Here is a 22,847-nt window from a genome sequence, read left to right on the forward strand (position 1 = left end):
AATAACACAGAATCAGACGTATGCTAGCATGTTGCACTACAAAAATGCTGGGAAGCGAGAGAAAAGAGAGAGCGTTACTGAATATAGCGCACAATTCATATCCGGCGTTGCATGTATGAATAACATTCTGTTATTGTTGACACATGAGGCCCATTATTGTGGCAAACCAATATCGTGTTGAACGATAATCCCCTCATACTTCCAAAGCCTCCTGTGCCAACCTGAGTGCCAGGTTGCCAATTAGCAGAGCCTGGGTGTAGAGTGGTAGAGTGGGATTATATCAGGCTGACAGTGAAATAGAGATAACAAAGTTACCGGCAAAGCTGCTGACTGAATTCTCCTGCAGTCATGGACACAATTCAGCTGTGGGCAGTGTGCTGGCTCATGGCTCGCCCTGCACCAGCTTCTGTTACAGCGGCGGTGCTGCTGCAATCGTCATTTGTTATTGATGACCGGTGCAGAGGGTGGCAGGGTGGCAGGGGTGGCCAAGCAGTTTTGCATTCTTCCGTAAGCTTAGCAACCTTCCTGTTCCATCATTCCAGACATCCTCATTGTTGAAATGTTCCAGCTGTGAATAAGAAGCAGCTTTCAGAGGTGGTGTAGTGTATCATTCTGACCACCAGTGAAGAGAATCACTCTGCATGGACCAATAAAGCATCACATTATCATTACGACTGAACTTATGCTTTTCTGTGTCTGCTGTGTGTGTGTGTGTGTGTGTGTGTGTGTGTGTGTGTGTGTGTGTGTGTGTGTGTGTGTGTGTGTGTGTGTGTGTGTGTGTGTGTGTGTGTGTGTGTGTGTGTGTGTGTGTGTGTGTGTGTCTTAACTTTGAATACCTTTATGATTTCGGTTTTAGTCTTGTTTTTTTTCCTGCAGTGAAATATTTTCTTTCATAATCTCCTTAGCCAAGTGCTGTGACACATTCGAGCGCACTGGGCTTAGCTGTCTAGGTCTATTGTAGAGGTTGTTGACAAGTTGTTTAAATATGCTGTAAATGGCTGTCACACTATTTTTGCTAAACCCAAATGATGATAATCTGCTTCTTGTTAAACATGGATCAAGATCAGGGGGGGCGGGGGGGATAGGAAACTGTAATTATGACCACAAAGCCTTGGAGAGAGACCAAGTCGACATTGATTTTTTTTTTTGGGAGCATGTAAATTTGCTTTTCTAATTAGGACTAATGATGAAACCTGTTGCTCTCACAGTTAGTTCACTTTGCTCGGGTGTGGGTCTGACTGGTTGACTGTGATTGATTTAACAGGTTTGAATGTCTGCTCTCATCAGGGATACTGTGAAAATAAAATCCTCTAGATAAGATAGACTGGGTGTTGTCTAAATGGAGACATGGGTCAGCTGCTTGTTCATTTTATAGACCTATCTGGGCCAATGTCCAAAAACGTTATTGTCTTTTAGACATTTTTACTAGAGAAAAAAAGGCTGTAATCTTTGCCTCAGTGCTTTTCTACTGGCCTTTTTCTCTATTATGTTGTGTGTTAACTTTAAAGCATTAAGCCAAAAGCAAGATTGTTTTTTTTTTATCATAGAGGGGACTTTTCTGGGGTTGATAATAATGATCCAGTCCCGCACAATGTTTGTCATATAAGACGGATTGTGGTTGATCAGTTATCAACTCAGCAACACACAAACGTGACGGTACCAACCTTTTTATTTGTTGAACAATAAAGGCCCATTAATACAAGAGACTAATCAACAGAATATTAAAATCTTGCTTTCATCACATATTTCAAAATATCAGTGATTCATCAACCAGGATTCCAATGTAAAGCCGCTTTCGTTCATTTAGCTGTCGTATACCACATTTTACATGAATGAACTAATGTGGTTATTGTTTATTTACCTGCTCTAAGCCTACTGTTATCTGTGTATTTTTAGAGGCTACAGGCCACACCCTTAATTTGGAAAATATAATTTCAGTTATGAGATGTGAGGAATCCGTCTTGATAAATGTCATGACTCACCTTTTTCTTTTTGCATTTCTCAAACAATGATTTGATGCTTTGGGTGTGAACGTTGCGTATGATGACAAATTGTGGGTCATTGTTAATAATACACTACCCACAAGGTTTCAGCTTCGTGTTTATAAAGGTTATCTCAGTTTGAGAACACCATCAGCATCCATCACTCACTCGTGTGTGTGTTTGTGAGTGCTCATTTGAGGCTGTCAGATGTTTCTTAGATTGATGCTCCAGAGAGGTGGCCTGCCTTAACTCCCTATAGCCCCACAGCTCCCCCACTAGGGGCCTTCTGATTCTATTAGGGGATAATCAATAGTACTCATCCTGATATAAACCCCCTCAATCCCTCTGGCACGTGGCTGCAATTTATTTGATCACGCAAAAAATGCAGTTACTGCAGGAAATATGTGCTGTGTCATTCTGTTGTCAGTGAAACAACGTTTTGAGTCCCTTGTGTTTGTGATGTAGTTTGAGCAAAAAAGTTGTTTATATGCTTCTGTTCATTGCACAATTTCAATGAAATGGTAAATCATTCCACATGCTCTCAGAGCTCTCTACTAGTACTTGTTAGTACTTGTGTTTTGAGAGCCGGATACTTAAACTGTTTGCACAGGAAGGATGCTCATTGTTTGACAGTTTTATGTTGTGGTTTGGGTTTTTTCTCTGCTCTCTGCACGAGTTTGATAGGCCAATAATCAAGCTTGACAAGAGATGCTGACTACATAACACAGACTTTTTAACGAGGGCCACATCACATCCCTTGAATAATACAAAAATAAATCAAAAGATAGTTGCGTATCAACAGTTCACCAATGGCATGGTAAGTTTCTTTATCCAGTTTGTTACACTTAGAACATTTAAATTTTATTGTTTAACAAGTGTCCAAATATTTCTATATTTTTTATTTATTTATATAGACTTGAGTAGGACTTGTACTGAAAACAAAATGTCCAGTTTGCTGGCACAGTAAGGCTCCTGTAATGACACCATCTACCAGCACATACCGTACATTCTGTAGCATAGGTCGCCTCAGTGTAATTCAAACTACAAACTAAGGCTTTGTTTTTGCTGTGCTCTGCTCCACTTAACGATGGGACAGGGGAACAGCTGGAGCCTCTTAAATAATACAGATATGCACCTTTTTTTCACTTAATAAAAGACCAAATTTTTGCTAAGTTGCCTATGTGAAACAAGGCAAACTTGGTGATATCTTTAATATGCTGATCATAGATTCTCGAAAGTCAAACTTCGGGATTTTTACACAGCTGTCTTGAGTAAATCATGACAGCAAACTGAAATTATTCAAAAAGATAATTATTAAATGTATGGTTGAATGTTGCTGAGACACCACTCTTTCTAGTACTTTTAAAAAGAATGGAAGGTAAGAGACTGGTAGACACTTCAAATGTAAGGTCAAGGTGTGTTTTTGGTATAGTATATATTGGCTTTACCACAGCAGACATAAAGCTAGTGGGCACATCGCAGTCGTAGGAGACAAGTTGACGATATTCAGCATTGTAGGTCCCAGAAAGGGCCAGAGATCTTTAAAAGGTTTAGCTGTTAGGGGGTCGAGGATGCAGGTAACGGGTTTAAAAGCTGATGTTTCAAGAGAGATAGGCTCTGTCCTTATTCATTTTCAGACATATAAATATTGTACTGCAGATTTTGCAGACGTAGCTGGAGACGAAAACGAATTTTATATCTAATCTCATTTTCTTTTCCTGCAAAACAAATCTTTAAAAAACCCATGAGCTGTAATGGATGAGCAGCTAACTGGAGCCAAATTGACCCAAAACCAGCAGACTGTGTCAAAGAGAAATGTAGGATTGTGTTTATTAAAACTGATTAAGCGAGATAATACGTGGCTTCCACAGCGGACAGAGCTCGCCTGTAATTTAGTTCACATTTGTGCCATCTAGTTTTGATTTACTCATTTTACGTTCAAATCTCCTGAAAGCCTCCTTAAGAGTATTTGTTTTTATTATTAAACCACGGTGAGACCTATTTGCCTGTCTAGTTTTAGTAGTTAGAGGTGCAACTGAATCCAGAAGACTCGGAAAAAAACGGTTTTCAAGTCACTGAGCCATAAGCCATCTCTCCATGTGACATCACGCTTGGAACTTGATTTGAACACATATTTTTGCAATAACATGGCATATTAGCCTGCAAACTTCCCACGACGAATGCTTTAATCTATTACCTGGTCTGATTTGTGTGTGTGTGTGTGTGTGTGTGTAGCTGTATGAGCTACCAGCACAGGGGAACTAATAAAGTCCAGGACACAGATGTAACGGGTGGCAGCAGAGTCAAGCACGACTTTATAGATTGCTTCCTGCTAATGTCACAATCTATTTTCCCCTCCTGGCTGCCCCGTATGGTTTTCTGTGTGTGTGTGTGTGTGTGTGTGTGTGTGTGTGTGTGTGTGTGTGTTTAACCTCGCCTGGGCGGCTCCACATTCTGCTTCGGCCAGCTGAGCCTTTTTCTTTGGCCATGTGTGATACGATTCTATAAACATTCATGCAGCTTGGTTGCAGTGTTTTTTTCAAATGTAATGAAATGATGAGTCACACAGGTTAAAAGCTCACCTCCCTCACAGTTAATATGAAGCAATAACGAATCTGATGTGCAGATGCTTATCGCGATACCGTTTGTCTGGCACGTTTTTTCTTGGGAGTGGCATTCTTCTAGTGTCTGTCTCAGTGTGCACATGTATCTGTCTGTGTATCTTCTCCATGCTGTGCACAAACACCTCTTGAGGCTACATGTGGCTTCTGAATTATGCACAAGCCCCCAATGGCTGCTGAGAGGGAAAACCGAAGTGGGGGAGCGAATTGAGGTGTGTGGGTGGGGGAGTGTGATTGGGACTTGGGGAACACTCTGTGGTGGTGGTGGGGGGGTAAGAGGGTTATTTACGCATAGCAGTGGGACTCCTGAGAGATGAGCGCCAAGAGGAGGAGGGAGTAAGAAAACGTTAATGTGGGGGGGGAGAAGAGAGGAATGATAAGATAAGATAAGATAATCCTTTATTAGTCCCGCAGTGGGGAAATTTACAGGATTACAGCAGCATAGAGTATAGTGCAAAACAAGAGACATAGTAAAAGAAAAACAAGATAAAATAAAATGAAATAAAAACAGTATTATAAATAAGCAATAAAAAAAACAGTAAAAAAAATCCACAATAACTGAAAAATATTATATGTACAGACAGAAAAACTATGTTCTTTAATCTGTCGTTCTCTCTCCTCCTCTTTAAACCTGTAGTTCAGGTAAACTTCAGTCCATCTGCTGCTCTGGTGCAGCAGAGAGCGCGTGGGGAGAACTCGGCCCCAACTTGGGCGGCCCCGGCCCTCCATCGCTCAGCTCGCATCAGTAGAAAAAGGTTCTCTGCAGAACTGAATAATTCATGGGACTTTAGGAGAGTGCAGTAAAAATCCCCACCCCCCACACACTTGCGCACATAAACCCAATATGTCACACTCACACACACTCACACACACACACACACACACACACACACACACACACACACACACACACACACCATGCTTTATCGTCACATCTCTTCATTCCTTAACACGTTGCATCACGGCGCATCTTGCTTCATAGTTCATTTTCAGGGTTATTTAAGGTGATTGTGTATTTGTTGTGCATTTTTTTTTTTTTTTATCTCAGGGACTTCACTGCGGTTGAATTATTGAAAAGATTAGATCTCGCTACTTTGTGTTCATCGCATTCCACCGGCGGTGTCGTCCGTCTCCGTGAAGGGGTGGGGTCGTGCTTCCGTCCAATGCTCAGTGCTGAGTGTACGTGCGTGTTTGTTACATAAGTCGTTGCTGTGGCGGTTAAACGTGTAAAAAAAAAAAAAAAAAAAAAGGGATATCTCAGTAACGAACCCCTCGGCCCTACCTAGAGTTGAGGTGCTCTCAGAGTGGGGTCAGGCTTGCAGAGAACTGGAGAGGGAAGGGATTGAGCGGGATTGCTTACGGAAGGTGTTTCTGTGTGTTTCTGTGTGTGTGTGTGTGTCTGGGGGGGATGTTTGGTTACCAAGAAGGGAGTGGTTGGTGTTGGACATGGATGGGGGTGCAGAGACGGATTGCAGCTATGGGGGAGGGGGTTAAGGTAGTGGAAGAGAGAGTTAGTGAGCAAGTGAATGAGATGGAGAACGAGGAAAGGGATCGATGACAGCTAACCTTTTAGCTGCAGTGTGTTGAGGGTGTGACCGTGTTCATTTCTCTTTCCACAGCCAGAGTGATAAGTCACATCTAACTAGTATTACACACAAAAAAACTTTTAATGAATATCCCACCCATGCGTGATATTAAGGCTGAATCTTTTTACTGCCTAAGAAAGCCACTGATCTGGATTCTTTCAAACACAAACACTGTTATCTGCTTTGAATCACATATGGACTAATTAAAGATGTGTATACGACTCGAAGACTGACAGTAACCTCCCTCTGTCTTTCCCTCTTGCTAAAACATATTGGATGCATGAATTTAAAATGTGCAGGGAAATTACTTCAGGGTTAAAGCTTCCTCCATCTGGTAGTTCCTGCAAAGGAAATATGTTTCCAAGTATCTGATCATTAGGGCTTCACATTCATTTTTTTCTTTCTGCTGCATCTGTCGTCTCTTCTCTAGGATCGCAAGCTGTCAAAAGTGGAACGTCAGCGCTTTAAGGAGGAGGCAGAGATGTTGAAGGGCCTTCAGCATCCCAACATCGTCCGTTTCTATGACTTCTGGGAGTCGCCCGTTAAAGGGAAGAAGTGCATTGTGTTAGTCACAGAGCTCATGACGTCGGGAACGCTAAAAACGTGAGTATTGTTGAAGGCAGATTTTGTACCCGCAGCTCCTCCGACAAAGAAGTAAAAAGAAAACCTCCCACATTCACACTAGAAAGGTGCACCCAATAGAGTGCAGATCTCCACAAACTGCTGTATTGTGTGATTTTATTAATAAAACCCCTATTTGCTTAACCACCCTTCCATTTGCCTGTGAGGCATAGTAAAACATACTTTAAACAATACAAAAAAAAGTGGCGTTGAATGCAGGGGATTGGCACAAAGTCATAGTAAAGGACACGTCATACAATTTGGCAAAAACAATATGAAACTCGCCAAGCTGTCTGCGTGCGTGGCAGCGGCTGAGTTGCGGAGAAGGTCACCAGGGTGTGTACTTGTTAGGTTAGATCCGTCAGCAGTTTAGCCAAACAAACCTAGCAACCAGTGATGTACGCAACCAATGGGTTATAAAGCAAAACACACTTAACTTACATTCAAAAACCAGCTGTGATGTATGCAAGCAATCAGCAACCGGCTGTGGGCCTGTTAGGAGTAGTGAGTGGAGAGTCAGCAGGCTGTCAATGGCGGTATAAAACGGGCAATAAAAGATGTTTTGAGAAAGTGTGAGTCACAGCAACCATGACAGGTGCTTGAGCATGCAGCCATAACTGGCCAACCAAAATATTCAGCAGTTTACTGCAGCAACATGAAGGATAAGCTGTGGACAGACACAGAGGTACACACTCACAAGCAGTTGCACACAGCCTTACACGGGTTAAAGTGACCTTTACCTTGTGCCATTTCTACAGTGTGTCCAAGAAATGTCAGCCTATCTATGTTTTACTGAAAATATATCTTTTGAAACTCCTTCCGTTGTCAGGTAATGGGTTTTCCTCTCCTTCCTACAGCTATCTAAAGCGTTTCAAAGTAATGAAGCCAAAGGTGCTGAGGAGCTGGTGCAGACAGATCCTGAAAGGCCTTCACTTTCTGCACACCAGGACCCCTCCAATCATCCACAGGGACCTCAAATGTGACAACATCTTTATAACTGGACCTACCGGCTCAGTTAAAATAGGGGATTTAGGACTGGCAACACTCAAGGCGGCTTCCTTCGCTAAGAGCGTCATAGGTAGGAGGCAATGAAACATAATTAAGAAGACGAATTGTTCTTACAGAAAGAAAGAAATGACATATCTGTTGGGTATTTTTGTCTTCAGGCACCCCAGAGTTCATGGCTCCAGAGATGTATGAAGAACACTATGATGAGGCTGTGGATGTCTACGCCTTTGGCATGTGTATGCTAGAAATGGCCACCTCGGAATATCCCTACTCGGAGTGCCAGAATGCTGCTCAGATATACCGCAAAGTCACAAGTGTGAGTCCAGATACTCTAAAATGTTTTCCAGGTTCTTTCAGAAAAAGAGATTTATGGAAAGAAGACTAAAAAGCTGCACTCAGTAGAGTGAAGATCTCCGCAGCCCACAATTAGCAAACCCCCGTTTAGACACATGGGCTGTACGGTACCTTAAAACACACTTCACTTAAACTTAAAATCAAGTGGCGATATATTCTTGGCTAAATAAAATTAAACTCATCAAGCCGTCTGCCCCCAGTAACGGCGGCGGAATTGCGGCGACGCACTCAGCAGCATGTGTGTACTGGTAGTTCCGTTAGCTTTTAGCTAAACTCACCGTCCAAAAAACAATAAAAGTTGGCAAACAGTTTTCCCCTCACTGTGTCTGTCTGCAGAGCAGCAGGCAAGAGGTATTAGGCAGTGTGTGTATTGGTAGTTCCATTAGCTGTTAGCTATTAGCAAACATACCAGCCAAAACACTAAAATAGGGCAAACTATTGTCCACCCAGAGATCTCTGGGTGCTGACTAGAGGCTGAGAGGCTCATTTCAGCCAGAGGCCCATTAAGAGCAGTGAGTGAGGAGTCAGCAGGTCGTCAATGGCTGTTTGAAAGATGTTTGAGTCAACAGCTCCTTGAGCCTGCAGCCATAAGTGGCCAACCAAAAGATAATGCAGTTTGCTGCCGCAGAGTTTGAGATAAGCCGTGGACAGACACCTAGGTGCACACTCAAGCACACACTCACCAACACAGGCAAAACAGGGCCTGCATCAATTGTTCATTAGCATTCACACACACACTGTATGCAACAACTTTTAGGCAATGTATTTATTGATGATTTCAATAGTATCATCAAGTATCCGTATATCAATAACAAAACAACTAATATTCTCTTCATTCTGCTAGCATACATACTGTTTAGCTCTTTAATTATGTTAACAGCAAAACATTGTGTTTATACCACAGTTTTCTAAAAGAGGCCTGGCTTGTAGGATGCTCTTTTTAATAACTCAGGTCATGCTTAGTGAACCTGTGAGATAGGGTGAAATTCTGTCAGGGGTGTTATTACTGCTTCGCCACATAATAAGTCCAGGGAGTTTTTAATTGCATGAATGCAGAAGATCTGCTCTGTTACTTGTGTGAAGAATCTACTGCGCCATATGGAGTCACAGAGGGAGTCCAAATATCCTTTGTTTTTTTTTAAGATAAAGCCCATGGGGCTGTATTCCATCCCATTTCAATGAGTGTGTCTCTGCAAGCAAAACATGCTGCAAACTGTTTTTAGATTGCTGGCTGTTTTAAAGTCATGACGGTCTTCCTGATTTGATGAAGGGTATTGATTTTCCACGCTTGAGATTTAGCAGTGTTGGAAATCTGAGAGATGACTCTTTCACCTGCTGTTTAAAAAAAAAAAAAAGAGAAGGCCTTTGTTAATGGGTGCAGCTGTTTCTAGAGACTGTTCTCTGCTTTGTTACTGTATGCACGTTAGAGTGCCCTGCAGGGACCACTGCAGGATATTAATAGCAGATTGATCAAAGAGAAACCCTGATAGCTTTAAACTACTCCCTGAGCACAAACTGCATGTAGCTTGGAATGTTAATCCAGAGGATGCATATATTTAAAAATTTAGATGGAGAAAGTGAGGTCAGAGTATTGAGCTAAGAAAAGTTTATTTTAACAACATTTTTAATGTAAAACCAAAATATATTGTGTATGAAACACTTCTCAAACCACTCCTGCTGTCACTCTCCATCCATATACTCGAGATGTTCTGAACAGTCAATACTGATTAAGGACACTGCTTCTCCTCACCAATTGAAGAGCAGGAGATTTGCTCAAACCTGCGCAAATCAGCACACACGCCCACCAACAAACTCACTGATTTGGTGTTGTGATTTTGTGTTGGAGTTGAGCTGTAATTTGGTGTGCATGCTGAGCTCTCAGACGAGGAGAGATTGAATATGCTGCAGGAGTGGGTTGAAAGCTTTCTTTGGGTGCTTTTATGCCTTTTGGAATCCATTGCAACTGACATGGATTCGAGCTGACCACAGCTGCCGTAGTCTGTCACGGTTGACAAGCCTGCAGGGCGCGAGTGTCCGATACCTAAAAGATCAGATTTCGGGTGACAAAAACTTCCCAGTGCTCTCTTTCCTTTTTGTTTTTATCATCATTATTTTTCATCACCACAGCATCCTTTCATGGCGTTTCCTCAGTATCTTGTTTATTTTTGCCTTTCCTCAGGGAGTGAAGCCAGCCAGCTACAACAAGGTCATGGATCCTGAAATCAAGGAGATTATTGGGGAGTGTATCTGCCAAAAGAAAGAGGAGCGGTGAGTGAGTGTGGCCATCGTTGTCCAGTGTCCAGCCAAACAGGCCCACAAGGTGCCCTCTTATCTTTCAGGCCTTGACTCACCTCCCCTGCCTTATTGCTGTGGTGCTGACAGTTGGGCTCTCAGCAGCACTGCAGACTTCCCACCATATCTGCAGGGTGTCTTTCAATGTCTGTTACATAATGAGTTTGTGTACAGAGGGGGAAAATAACCCTCAATTAGCCTCCAGTGTGATTGGGTTCAGTGAGTGGCTCTGTATCTGCAGCAAAGGTAATCCATGTCCATGTTTGATGTAATTACAAGATGTCGCACTCTCACTCAATGTGCTCTCCAGCCATACATGGAGGAAATACTTTGAATTACGTTTTTCAATGCAGACTACAAAAAAAAAACTTCAACTCATTTATTTATTTTTTGGCAATGTGGATATAAAATGTGTTCAAAAACTTGAGTAGTTATATTTATGTCATATTTGCACATTTTCAGTTAATTTCTCCCAACAAAAGTTATCTCTCAAGCGTATAACATAAGACTATCAGCTCTTCGATCAGGATACCTGGCAGGGAAACATGGAGGAAAACAAATCATTCAACTATTACTTTTACATTCTCTCTTCCAAATAATCCAACATGGTAACTATCCATTGATCTAATGGAATTACACACTTTAGGATCCTCAGGAATATGTACAACTATGTAGGGTTTGTAGGATTGGCATTTAACAATGTAAGGGAACCCTTAACAGAACTAACAGAAACTCCACAGGGAGAGAGAGAGAGAGAGAAACAGTAAAAAGTATAATGTGTATTTGTTGTTCCTTCTCCCAGGTACACCATCAAGGACCTCTTGAACCACGCTTTCTTTGCTGAGGACACGGGCGTGAGGGTGGAGCTAGCTGAGGAGGATGATGGGAAAAAGGACTCGATAGCCCTGAAACTTTGGGTGGAGGACCACAAGAAGTTAAAAGGGAAGTACAAGGAGAGCGGAGCCATCGAGTTCATGTTTGACCTGGAAAAGGAGGTCCCTGAGGTTGTGGCACAAGAAATGGTGAGTGAATGATTGAAGGTATAACTATTTGTTCATATTTTGAGAAAAATCTGGATTTTGTGTTGTTATAACATTATAAATCTACCTTGAATATATGGAACCTTTCAAAATCCTTTGCCTAATTTCAAATTAGATACGTTTTAACCCGTGCTGGTTATGCATTTTGTCAGGCTTTACATGCCTTCCTGGATGAGTGTATTCTGGCTGCTGGCATTACTTATAATGAATCATTGGTGAATGCATTCAAGTCCAGATTTTCAGAGATAACTTACTCTGCTCTTCCAGGAATACAGTGATTTGCTTCCTTTCTGTTAACATGGTTCTCTCCAGTGAACACCATCAGATAAGGCAACCACAGGCCCATGCAATATAAACCTGGCCCAAAAAAAACCTCAGTGTGGGAGCCATGATTATACCAACCTCAAGCCTTTATAAAACTCATCTAACATTCTGCAGCACCAAGTATTTATTTATTGGGATATGGGAATACACAGCTCGTCTTCAGATGGAGAATATTATCACACAGTCATTGCCAGGCTTTGTTTTTTTTACAGCCATAAAAAGGTTTCGATGGATAAACTGAAATGGGTACATCAGAAATACTAGACTTCAGTGAGACATTTAAAAACGAGGATCTTTTTTTTCAGTATTGTATTTTAGGGGAGATTAAAAATGGGCCCAAACAAACTTGCTTTGAAACAGAATAACGTCAGACTCAGAAGTCTACAGTGTGTGCTTGTACCTCATGTGTTAGTAAAGGAGTGAGGTGTATCAGCTGTATATTAATCACTGTCCCTCAGATTATTAAAGAAAGTTTAATACTGTAATACTAATTCAATGACAGTGAGACAATAGACATGTTTCCATTCATAAAGTTTTATGCCCATTTAGAATTGTTGAATTGGAAAAGCTGTTTTGACACCTCTGTTGCAGAAAATAGTTTTTACACTCTCTTGAGGTGGTTTTTGCACTCTGTCGAAAAAGAGTTGACGCAGCAGATGGGTTATGGAAACTCCTTTCTGCCATTCCGGAAGACCTCGCTCATTACATTACATTATTACATTACAGTCATTTAGCAGACGCTTTTATCCAAAGCGACTTACAATCAGTAGTATATTACATATCATTCACCCATTCACACACTGATGACAGGCTACCATGCAAGGTGCCACCATCAGACTCTAACTAACATTCATGCAACATCCAGTCCACACCGATGGCAAGCCTTCAGGAGCAACTTGGGGTTAAGTGTCTTGCCCAAGGACACATCGACTGCCGAAGCCGGGTATCGAACCACCGCTCCACGTTTCTCTCGTAGACGGCTCAATTTCCAAGCCGACTGGTTTTGTTTCCAGTTTGCAACGTCTACTTCTTCTACTCTGTTTACTAGCTGTTAACATTCATGTGTAGCCATTAGTGCAGACTTCTGACTACTCCGTAGCTGAGTTTATTTACTCCAAACCAGTTGATGGAAACGCTCCTTTTCTGCATTCCTATATTGCATTTTAAAAGTTTGCTTAAATTCGCTTGGCAATTGAATGAAAACATGGCTAGGGGAGTGACAACCTGCTTCCTTGGCCTTGTTTTTTCTCTCTTGCTCATTTTTTTTTTTTTGATTCATTGTTGCTCTCTCCCTCCCACGCATCTCTTCTCCTCATCTTGTCTGCACTCTTGGCTCCCCTCTATTTATCTGTTCTGTTTTGGCCTTGACCACGCTGTCAAGCCGGGGGGGAAATGAAGGCCCCGCTGTAACAATCGCCCTTGGGCATGAGGGCAGACATGTGGACCAACAGCACAATGAGACTGTAGGCCAGCGTGCTCACATATCGAGTCGCTCCTCATCCACTCTAATGAGTCATTTCTCTGCAGACACGCAACACGAGAGACTCGAGTCGTCTCCAGTGATAAACCCGGAGCTCCCTTTTCTTGGACTTGTGTGCTAATGATGCCTTATTTCTCTGTTTAATACTATGTATTCAGTGTTATTTCATACCACGCAGACTGTGCTTTATGCAGCACATTAGATGAATGAACATTGGTTCATTTGTTTTAATATGCATGACTGCTATCTTTTATTTTGTACTTCTGAATTGTGTCATCTAGTTTACGAAGAAGCTAAAGCTCTGTAGCAAGTTTATACGTGTTTTTTTGGTATTTTTCTCCTTTTTAGTTTTAAGACTGAATTGCATATACGTTCGTTCTTTGCATCGTTTCTTCACCTTTTTGTTATTTGCAGATGTAACAGTGCAGGCACTTGTCTTGTGAACAATGAACCCAGCTGCTCTCAAAGGGAATACTTCCCCACTGCTCTGATCCCCTTTGAAATAGATGTTCTATTCCTTCCTCTCTCTTGCTCTTTCTCTCTCCTTCACACAATGTGCTCTCTCTTCTCTCACATGCTCCATGCTAAAAATATCCTGGGAAGTCACGCTCTTCCCTTTTTTTTTTTTTTTTTTTTTTTTTTTTTTTTTTTTGTCAGGTGGAGTCTGGCTTCTTCCACGAGAGTGATGCAAAGACTGTGGGAAAGTCGATCAGGGACCGGGTGGCACTGATCAAATGGAGGAGGGAGAGAACAGTGTCAGCCGCCGTGCCAGTGGATCATGTTGAAGGAGGTCACAGGGTCCAGATGACGCCATCTCAGGGCATCACTGCCGGGGTTGCACATGTAGGACAGCCTTTTCTGGAACCGGAAGAGCCAGAGGCAGACCAGCACAACAGGCTACGTAACCTACCAGCCAGTGCCACCTCAGTCACGTGTAAGAGATTCTGTTCTCTTCCACTCAGAAAACACACAAGCTTAATCTCTGACTTTTTTTTTTAATGAGTGCATGATTTCTGTGTGTCTCTGCAGCAGACGGCACACTCGATAGTGGCATGGGCTCCACTGTGTACTCAGACTCCCACAGCAGCCAGCAGAGTGTCCTCTACCAGTCCCTGCTGGAGCCTATTACTATGGCAACACAGCAGGTCTGTATCAGTAGCGTGCACACACCCAGGTGGACCATGCACATTCGGATTAATCAAAACACACACACACACACACGCTTAGAAAGCAGCCAGTGCCCACGTGGCCTTGGAACTGAGCCAAGGCGCTGTAAACACACACAGTCAACATATTTACAGATCGGTCTTCCTCAACACACTCGTGCATAGAAGATGCAAATGTTTTCATCATACATTTATTTGTCCTCGCAAGCAAGTTTGTTGCACCTCATCTTGTCATATATATTTTTTCTTTTGGTTATGATTTGTTTTATTTTGAGTAACGTGTGTTTTTGCTTTTGGGTTGCTCCTCCTGATCAGTGCCAGAGCAGTAGCCCTTTTCTAGCAGATCGACCCCACTCCTGTGAAAAGGGTGAGGTTTGGGGGGCAACGCTGAGCCCAGAGCTCAGGACTCGTTTAGGAGCCGCAACTCGAAGAGGAAGCGCCCCGGTGATAGACACTCGCAGGGCCAACCACATTGCTCAGCTCCATGCCCTCATTCAGTCACGGAGATCAATCAGTCCCACCCCGACGGCACCAGAGATCCGGTTGGAGCTCGACCCACCAGAGCTTCACTCGGAGGCCAAGGGTGGGTCCCCCTTCCAGAGTGCTCTGCCAGTACTGCAGGTCCTCCCTGTCTCTCCCCACTCTGAGTGCCGCCGCTTTAGTGACACCCCCATCAGACCGTCATCCGATGCCACCAGTGAGAACTTAACACTCCCTGTGCTAAGTGGACGAAGACACTCTGACCTCAGTAGTCTTCTGAGTCTGACCGCTCATCATAACCACCATTTTACGAAGCATAGTGGCCAGGTGTGCCTGGCTTGCCTCTCTATGCTTCTTCTGAGGTCAAGAGAAGGGAGCAACCGCCGTCCTTCTGCCGCCATGCCAGCACACCACTGTCCATGTGACTTAAGACCAAAACCGTCCTCTGTTGGAGCAATGACCAGCCCAGGTCACGGACGGCTGAAAGGTTTGAGTGATTGCTCCGATTTCTCCCTGCTGCAGCAGTCGCTGTTCAATATAATCAGCCGTAAAGCAGCCCCGTGTCACGCCGCACCCACGCAAGCCTCCCTGCTGCACTCCTCAGCCGCCCACAGGCCTGCATGCAGTGATGGAGACGACAGCCTGAAGCGTCATCTCCTGAGAGGCGGTTTGGTCGGGGACCAAGAACCCGTCCAGGACTGCGAGGATAGACTCTGTGCCAGAGAGCAGCAAGTTACCAGAGCCGTGGGAGTGGTAGGTCACATTAGCAGAGGAGTCGCTTTGGTTTCCCATACGGGGGCAAACACCTGCTTAACTGATCTCTCCCAGCCTGTAGGAGATGAAGCATTAATCTGCATGGAGCTGATCTAATCTGCCTACTGATCTCGTCTACTGTCTGAGTCTTGCTACCTGCATAGGTCTACACAGCTGACTGCCTTCTTAAAATCCTGTGCTTGCTCCTGTCGGAGGACAATGGAACGATCTCTAATAAACCATGTTTCCCTGCTGATAAACCTCAACCAATCCCTTCTAGAGCTGACCTAGATATTAACAGTTTCCTTTCTGCTTTACTGGCCCAATGCTACACCTGTCTTGCTCCTTCGCTTGCCTTGGATAGATGGACTATGAGTGAAGGAAATGGGCCGGCTGTCTGCTCTCCCTCCTCTCGGCCTCTCCTGCCATTTCTCTTTTGTGTCCTCATTTTAGCGCACACCTGTCACTGCCTGCTCTGTGTTGAAACAGATGTTTCACTATCTTATTTGTATCCGTCATCCTGTCATTATACTTGCATCCGGTCATGTAAATTGGCACACCCATTATATGTGGGATTTTGTCCTTGACTGGCAAAATTCACTCTTGAGAGGGTCTAATTTGAATTTCTATTCTTTGTGTCCTTAGGCCGGTTCGGCAGGTCACCACAACCAACCATCTGCACATGGCCTGCCGTCTTCCAGCACATCGGTACACACACCACTGCAGTACCTCCAGCCTGGACAAAGTTACCCTGCTGCTCCGTATACTGGCCAACACAGTGCTGCAGCAGCAGCTCCAGCCAGCCTATGCGCAGGCAACCTCCAGCATACGGTCAGTGGTGCTAGCTTCACACCTCAAAGTGTGCAACAGACCCAAGTTGCAGCAAATATTTCAGCGTCAGCTGTGCAGCAACATGTTGCACAGGGCTACCAAGCACCAGGCCACCAACATCAGCAGGCAACAGCAACGAGCTCTTTGACTTTTCCTTTGAATGGGCAACAAACGTGTCAGAACTGCGTGGCCTCAACTCAACAACAGGCTCACTCTGCGTCAGGATATCTGACTCCAGTTCAGCAACAGACTGCTGCAGCAGCGACCAACCTGCCAGCACAGCAGCCAGCACAAGGCTACCCTCTCGCATCTGTAGCCCCAACTATGGCAGCCATGGCCCAGTGTCATCCTGCACAAGCTCCCGGTGCGCTGCAACACATCCAAGCCGCAGGCAACCTGCCAAGTCAGCAGCCTGGTCAGGGCTCCTCCACACCAGCACTTTACAGCCAACAGATACCCATTCAACAAGAGCACCAACTGAATACTCAGACTAATATACAACTAACACAACATGCTGGGCAGGCTTACATTCAGCCTCAACTCCAGCATAACCAAGAAGCTCTGCACACCATGCACCAACAAATGGCACAACAGCCCACCCACCTGTCTCAAAGTCAGCAGCCTCCTGGTCCGCAGCAGTTACACGCCCAGACTGTACAGAAGCACAGTCAGACAGCCATGCAGACTGCGGTTCCCCAACAGAGCCAGGATGCATCCCAGCCTACAGTCCAGCAGCTTCAGACTCCAGCTTCTCAACTTCATCAGACGGTACCCCAAGTCGTGCAGGTTGAAGCCACACACCAGAGTTACACCGCTGTCGGTCTACCTGATGCTCTCTCGCAGAGCTATGCACATTCTGCCCTCAGTGCGCTGCAGCAGCAGACGGCTCCAGCTCAGATCCAGTACCCGTCTGCACAGTCCTCTGGTGCTCCACAGACCTACGGAGCACAACAGGTGAGTGCTGATAATCACCGGACAGTATGTCGTAGCAAGGCGGCATACACACTGCCCCAGTTTTGAATTTCATGTCGCTTTGCCCTCCTCTGACCCGGCCTGTTTTCATTTTTCATCAGTTTCAACCCTATCTTTGCATCGCTGCTATCCTGAACCAGGTAGAACGCCTTTGTCTCAGCACAATTTGTCACAGTGGGACTCAATGTTGGAGGGACAGAAACTAATGCACTTAAACAAGTAAAACATGATTATTGATGGCGGTGCCGTTATTGCTTTCGGAGCTCCTCGTATTGTGGTGCCTGGTTCTGATTTGGTGCCGCTGAATTGGAAGCAGCTGTGTTGGTGGACAGTGGGTGAATGAAAACACGAACAGCTCAACAGGAGTTTTCTCAGACAACAGCAAACACAGAGAGTTAATGGAAACGATAATGAAAACAATAACAGCGGTCTTAGCTGCTGCATCCGCCAGCGTGCGCCCCCCCGGCTCTGCGTCTGCTCCAGCATGAGCAGCAGATTCAGACTTATTCCAGGCTTAGGGACAGGATGGAAAATGTGAGCTATTCTGATCTGGGTCAATAGAAGGAAATGCAGATTTCCAAACTGAGAAATGAAACTGGAAGCTGTTCCATTATTGAACTTCCTCCCTCTTTCTTTTTCTTTTTTTTATCCCTCCTCTTCTTGTTCTTCTCTAGAATATTCCTGCTGGTCATTGCATTGCACAGCTTGGACACGATGGACAGGGCCTCGGGCAGAATCTCAGCCAGTCAGCTTCGGGTGTGCCAGCCCAGGTACTGCCTCCTCAACAGCCAATGACTCAGGGAACTGTCCACCAACAACTCCAACCTCTGCAGATCTCACACTCTCTACCACCAACACATCCATCCCAGGTATTGTCTGTTCTGGCAGCTTTCACTGATATCTCACCTGGATAATAATAATAATCCAATCAATCTCCTTGTTTCTGAGTTATTGTATGCCTCAGCCGTTTTCTTTCTACATTGGCTTGTACAGACCAATATCAATATGGATTTGAATCAAGTTATCTTGATGCATCGTCCTCCTTTGCTCTCTAGAATATTTGATTTTCCTCTGTTTTCTTCCTTTTCTTTATTTTCCCTTCAGTTTCCTTCACAGTATCCCACAATCCAGGTGATGACAGCTGTGCCTGACAGTTCCTGCACTGCCCCTCACCCTTCAACCTCCTCCTCTCTCAATCACATCTTCCTTTCTCCTGGACAGACTGTGACCCCCTCTGTCTCCCCCCTTTCTCCTCTGCACATTGAAAACGTGTTAGTTTCACCCCTCCCGGTGTCCCTTATGCCTTCCCCTTCGCCCGTGCTGCCGAAGGTGGGACCCCCATCCCCGCAGCACCAGCACGCCGCTGTTCTGCAGCAGAGTGTTAGATCTGACGCTTCTCATTCGCAACCTGCATTTATACCAGCACTAACCAACCACCCCTTACACACACACACTGCCCCCAGCCAGAACACACACCCTCCCACAAATGGCAGCAGTCAGCCTCTGATACAGGTAATTATGTTGGCTGCAATGGAGTGCAGATGTTTACCAAGAGGGCGTGAGCTGGAACGTTTGCTTGTGATATAATCTCTGTTGGATTGTTTTTTTAAAATCTTTTTTTGCATCCAACAAAAGGTTTGTTTTTATGGCCTCTGTGCTGTTGTTTGGTGGCTGAAGGATAATCTAAGTTTACATGTTTAAGATACTGTGAGGAACTTTTAGCTGGTTATTAAACAGTCTCAGTTTAATACTGATGCTTTTATATGACCTACGTAAGTAAACAAAGCCGTCAGCGAGACGATTGGCTATGTCTATATAGTTATTCTTTGTGTGTCATCCTTTGGATTCTGCACAAAATCCCATTACATCATGCATTTTTGACACAATGCTTCTGGAGGGAAGGGAAACATGGGATAAACCTGAACCAGGACTGAGCGGGCCAGACTATCAGACCCAGCTGCAGAGGTTTTCTAGAGGGCCTCCGGTGCTCTGAAACACTTTCGCTTTTATCCGCCGGGGCGGCCAAAATCAACACAAAATGAAAGTTCCTTGTAGTAACTTTAAAGTCGGATTAATTAAATAATGCAGATGGAAAAAAAAGTGTTTGTGTTATACTCACTGTCCTTCATAAAGGAAAACGCTGTTGAATATATCTGTTTGAGGACTTTTTTTTAAATCAAAAACAGCATAACCAACAGTTTGAAAATGTTTGCAATCTCCCAAATGATCAATAATGCCTAATAAAATGTGTTTTATCTTGTTTGTCTTCTACAGCAGATTCCCCAGCATGCACAGGTCAGCCATCCTGAGCTTGTTCCCTCTGCTCAGCCAGTCCAGCCTGCAGTCTTCGCCACACCTTTGCAGAACGGGTCCGACGTGGGCGCAGTCGCCGCTGCTGCCCAGCTGGACAACAAGAACCCATGCCAGCTGGCCCCGCAGGCCCAGAGTCAGGTTCAGAGCCAGATTCCTGTGCTGCAGCCCTCTGACTCTCAGAAAGCATTATCGGGGTCTGCCAGTTCCAGTCTGACTCAGCAGAAACCGCTCAGTAGTCTCACCGGAGCTGTAGGTCAGGGTCCAGCAGAGACATACACGGAGGTAAAACCATATGACTCACTTCCACATATTTGAGTTATTATTTCTTATTTCTTCCTCTGCCCACCAAATTAATACTAGTGCATTCACATGTAGCATCACTGTACTTCCTCTCAAGTCACCATCTGGAGTGTGATCCTGATACCTGATAAATGTTACTCTCTTTTATTCCTTCTAAATGAGTGTTTGTTTCTGTGTTTGTTCTGTCTGTAGGATCAAGCCGCAGAGAAACAAACTGGAGGACAGAGCTATGACAGGTACGAGCTTTATTCCCATCAGCCGTCTTTGCAAGTGACAAGTCGGGGATTCTAAGAATTGTAAGGAATGTAAATTAAATTAGATTAATTTCAGCCAGCTCTCATTTGCTGTCAAATGAACATTGGTGTCTCGAGCAGCATTGTGCCTGGTTTTCTGTCCTCTCTTTCTTCAGATTTAAATAATTAGAGGCTCTATTGTTTACATAGTTACAGTAGCCACGCCAATCTTGAAAGGTTGCTTATCAGAACCTTGCAGTGGTTGACTATCCTGCTCTTTTGTCTCAAACAAAAAGTAAAACAAAACTACAATCAAAACTATTGACTGTTTATTTTTCACACTCCTTGAGTCACAGACGTTGTTTGCCTTTAGAAAACATTGAGGGCGTTCCATCAATCCTCACAAATAAGATAAGGTAAAATAAGATAAGATAATCCTTTATTAGTCCCGCAGCGGGGAAATTGTGGATGATGGAACAACTCCTAACTAGCTAGCTGTTCCTCCTACTGTAAAGATAAAACTGACTTATTTCTACATGTCAATATTTGTTGTGTAATGTGGACCTAGTGGCTAGTCTGACAGGATATTGCCAGGAAGGCCAGCTCTCCAGCTACAACAAACGTCTGCAACACCAGCGTGCCCTCCGATGAACACTCTAATGGCATCTATCAATCTTTCATATCATTGTGACCAGCAGCAGCTAAAACCTCCTTTTCCTTTATGTTTAGTTGTTCCTTCATAATCAATAGCAGATAGCTTATCCCCCACAATATCTATATCCCCTTTAAGCTCATGTGGAGTTCAGCGTCGCCCATGGTTGATTTATCAGGCTTTTACCAAATCCTGCAGGCATTCCAGAGCAGCGATAAACTTTACAAAACCTTTTCACGAAGCGTCATATCGAGGCGGAGAGGTAGAAATGTTCTATGTTTGTCAATCCCCCATCTTCTCTTGGGCAACAGTTTTGAACATGTTTGAACAAGGAAATACTTACACCCGCCTCTCCTCAGTGTCAACTCTGATGCCACGTCAGGGAAGGAGATGAGTGACGGTTATGAGGGGACTCATGGAGGTAAAGGCGAGGTGAAAGTCCGCAAACACCACCGCAGGTCCACACGCACTCGTTCACGGCAGGAGAAGATCAGCAAGCCGAAGCTCAACATGCTCAATGTGGGTAACAAAAAAAATGATGCTAAAATATAATCTAGTAGCAGACAATGTATTTATTACTGTGTCTGCTTTTGTTGCAGGTTTGCAACACTGGCGATAAGATGGTAGAGTGTCAGCTGGAAACTCATAACCACAAAATGGTCACTTTCAAGTTTGACCTGGATGGAGACGCACCGGAAGAGATTGCTACATACATGGTACGTAGGAGACGGAGTCAAATGATGCAAAGGTTTTTGCAGCATGATGTAAGCTGCATGAGATGCTCTCTTATGCCTCCGGACTCTCAAACTCCCCGCGTTGTTGTTCCGAGCTGCAATGCAGCAAAAGTATTCGTCTTTCTCTCTCTTTTGCTCCTTCTCTCTCCTTTCTGTCCCAACCAATTGATATTGGGCTCATATTTATAGATAAATAGATGAATATTTATGGCATAACTGCTCTACCAACATATCATGTTTAATAAAAGTCGCCTACTCGTAGAGCATATCAGAGAAATATATTTAATCAACTTTATGTTATGAAATGCTAAGATGCATAAATACTTGATAAACTCGGCCTTATTGAATAGAAAATGTCAATCTTTTTTTCTTTTTTTTACTCTTTCCAAAATGTTACCCCTCCTAATCGTGTTTATACATCTATTGTTTTATTTTATGCATTTCTTGTTAGGGGAAAAAACCTTAATGTTCCGTCTCCTTTTCCTCCATTGCGTCCGTCAGGTGGAGAACGACTTCATTCTGCCCGTAGAAAAAGAAATGTTCATCGAGCAGCTTAAGGACATCGTGGACAAGGCTGAGGACTTGCTGAGTGAGGACACGGAGGGTGAGAGGAACTCTGACCAGGGAGGAAGTCCCAAACAGAGCGAAGGCGCCGGCGCCCTGGGAGCAGAGGTGAGAAAAGGAAACTGTTGACATTTAATCGTCGCGGTGGCACAATCTGTCCAGGAGAGCCTCGGATTCATCATCCTGACGGCACTCTCAAGATGACTCTGCACACAACGCTGCCAACAAGGGCTGCCAAAAATAGCATTCCTGCTGATTCCACATTTTGATCTAACTGAATTTGTTTCTGACCCTCAGCTTTTAGGCCTGGTTGAGGGAAACATTTAAAAAGCCAATTAAATGGATACACATGCATCAAATCTGTGTAGTAATCCTTCCTTTTCTTTAGGGATTTAAGGCTTCCACACCCAGCACACCACAGCTGGTGTACCAGCAAAACGGTAAGACTTTGAGCTACCTGGAATTTAAATATTCACTCAAACTAAATCCACTCAGACTTTTCAGATATAGTTTAACTCAGCTGTCTCCTTGCATATATACA

At 44.1% G+C, this 22,847-nt stretch overlaps 1 protein-coding gene across 5 annotated transcripts in view; it reads left to right on the forward strand.

Annotated features, from left to right (window-relative positions):
- LOC129100021 (serine/threonine-protein kinase WNK2) overlaps positions 1–22,847 on the forward strand; it is a 46,499-nt gene that overhangs the window by 12,507 nt on the left and 11,145 nt on the right. For 2 of the 5 annotated variants that reach the window (XM_054609515.1, XM_054609517.1), the window contains exons 3-19: positions 6,620–6,792; positions 7,668–7,888; positions 7,977–8,134; positions 10,352–10,440; positions 11,267–11,486; positions 13,966–14,242; positions 14,338–14,453; positions 14,790–15,707; positions 16,353–17,492; positions 17,612–17,650; positions 18,185–18,379; positions 19,785–20,105; positions 20,316–20,359; positions 21,368–21,527; positions 21,608–21,724; positions 22,244–22,414; positions 22,695–22,746. In XM_054609515.1, the coding sequence (XP_054465490.1) occupies positions 6,620–6,792; positions 7,668–7,888; positions 7,977–8,134; positions 10,352–10,440; positions 11,267–11,486; positions 13,966–14,242; positions 14,338–14,453; positions 14,790–15,707; positions 16,353–17,492; positions 17,612–17,650; positions 18,185–18,379; positions 19,785–20,105; positions 20,316–20,359; positions 21,368–21,527; positions 21,608–21,724; positions 22,244–22,414; positions 22,695–22,746 (4,411 nt within the window). The remainder of the gene's footprint in view (positions 1–6,619; positions 6,793–7,667; positions 7,889–7,976; positions 8,135–10,351; positions 10,441–11,266; positions 11,487–13,965; positions 14,243–14,337; positions 14,454–14,789; positions 15,708–16,352; positions 17,493–17,611; positions 17,651–18,184; positions 18,380–19,784; positions 20,106–20,315; positions 20,360–21,367; positions 21,528–21,607; positions 21,725–22,243; positions 22,415–22,694; positions 22,747–22,847) is intronic. The other 3 variants (XM_054609516.1, XM_054609518.1, XM_054609519.1) reach the window with 3 other exon arrangements.

This window comes from Anoplopoma fimbria, chromosome 12 (assembly GCF_027596085.1).
Source record: "Anoplopoma fimbria isolate UVic2021 breed Golden Eagle Sablefish chromosome 12, Afim_UVic_2022, whole genome shotgun sequence".
Taxonomy (NCBI): Eukaryota; Metazoa; Chordata; class Actinopteri; order Perciformes; family Anoplopomatidae; genus Anoplopoma; species Anoplopoma fimbria.